Below are 1,430 nucleotides of genomic sequence, written 5' to 3'. Positions count from 1 at the left end.
TTTTTTTATTCTGTCTTTTTTTGTGCTGCAGGTGTGGTTATGTCTGATCGCTCTGGGGGTGTCCTGGCTCGATCCGAGCACCAGGAGAGGGAACGACACGACCATCCTGATCCAGCGGCAGCCTGAGTTTGACTCATGACATTCGCGTCAAAGGTGCATCTGTGGACAACCTGACTGACTGTGTTTAGCTCCAGATGAAGTCTTATTTAGTCCCAAGTTATTTATACGAGACGTTTGTTGACTTTCAGATGAACTTTGACGTTTGGTTGGTGCTGTACAGATTTTTTTTTTTTTAGTAATGAAGAAACAAATTTATTTGTCACTGTAACTTTATTAAAAGGTAACATGCTGATTGTGAAAAGCTTAGGTGAATTTTAAAGATTGACAGGTTTACAGACGTCTGATGTTTATAATCATTTTTTGAAGGACTTAATATGACAGAAAACATGTCAGGACTTTTTTAAGAAACCAAACAGACTGAATCCCTGTGAAGAAGATTTACAAATGATACCCAGGCTTTTAAAATCAGTGGTTTCATGTTCAGGAGGGAGTTTTAAAGTTTTAAAGACAAATTCATGTCTTCAAAAATGCCTTTCAACAACAAGGCAGTGACGTGCTGGATTTCAGCAGACATATTTTATTTTTACAGCTCACTATCACACATTTGCTCAAGAAGCTTCAGAATCTCAGCAGCATACGGAATCTTCTGACATGCAGCAGAGATAAGGAGAAACTTCCCCAAATGCAGGAAGTCGCTAAAGAAAAAAAGAGGTCAGGAAGAGCCGCTGAGGAAGGATCCAGGATGTTATGCTCAGAAAAGCAACAGTGCAGACTTCCAATGTGAACAACTGAGATGACAAAATTAGACCTTAAACGTCTGAAGAAGCTGAATTTATCGTAGAGGTGTTAAGACATGATGAAAAAAAGAAATATAAAAATAAATGAAGTAACAAAATCAGCTAAAATTGCACTAATATAATTAAACAGGAGAATAACGTGTAAGTCATTAATAAACAGACTCAATTTTTGTTCTTAAACGGCGCTAGAAGTGTGCAAAAACAAAGTTTTCTGGAAGTTCACTTACAAACGCTAAAGACCGCTTCAATCCAAGAAATACAGTAAACAAACATTTTTTGGTTTGGTTACATTTTTTGTATTTTGAGCTAATTGAATTCAAACTGCAGTTTCTCTTTCAGCCACAGGGAGGTGTTGCAGGCTTCAGGAGAGACTTCTCATTTACAGTAAACATTTCACTACCACAGCTTACAGCATAACACATTAAAGGACATGCAGGCTTACATCATGCCCATGTGCAGTCACCAAAAGCAGCGTTACTGTGTGAGACTAAATGACTGCTGAGCGCTGAGACTCGCTGCTGCTGCTGCTGCACATGCCTGCGGTGGTATGTCAGAAGAGTTGCAACTTATTGT

At 38.7% G+C, this 1,430-nt stretch overlaps 1 protein-coding gene across 2 annotated transcripts in view; it reads left to right on the top strand.

The window, feature by feature from the left end:
- Nucleotides 1–1,158, top strand: part of LOC102214722 (natural resistance-associated macrophage protein 2-like) — a 25,522-nt gene extending 24,364 nt beyond the window's left edge. For both annotated transcript variants that reach the window (XM_005741036.1, XM_013912901.1), the window contains one exon: nucleotides 32–1,158. In XM_005741036.1, coding sequence (XP_005741093.1) covers nucleotides 32–139 — 108 coding nt within the window. In that variant the 3' untranslated portion in view covers nucleotides 140–1,158. The remainder of the gene's footprint in view (nucleotides 1–31) is intronic.
- The last annotated feature ends 272 nt before the right edge of the window (nucleotides 1,159–1,430 follow it).

Source organism: Pundamilia nyererei, unplaced genomic scaffold, assembly GCF_000239375.1.
Source record: "Pundamilia nyererei isolate P.nyererei 1_Seehausen unplaced genomic scaffold, PunNye1.0 scaffold00106, whole genome shotgun sequence".
Taxonomy (NCBI): Eukaryota; Metazoa; Chordata; class Actinopteri; order Cichliformes; family Cichlidae; genus Pundamilia; species Pundamilia nyererei.
Note: the sequence above shows the minus strand (reverse complement) of the source record. Positions and strands in the feature narration are given on the sequence as shown.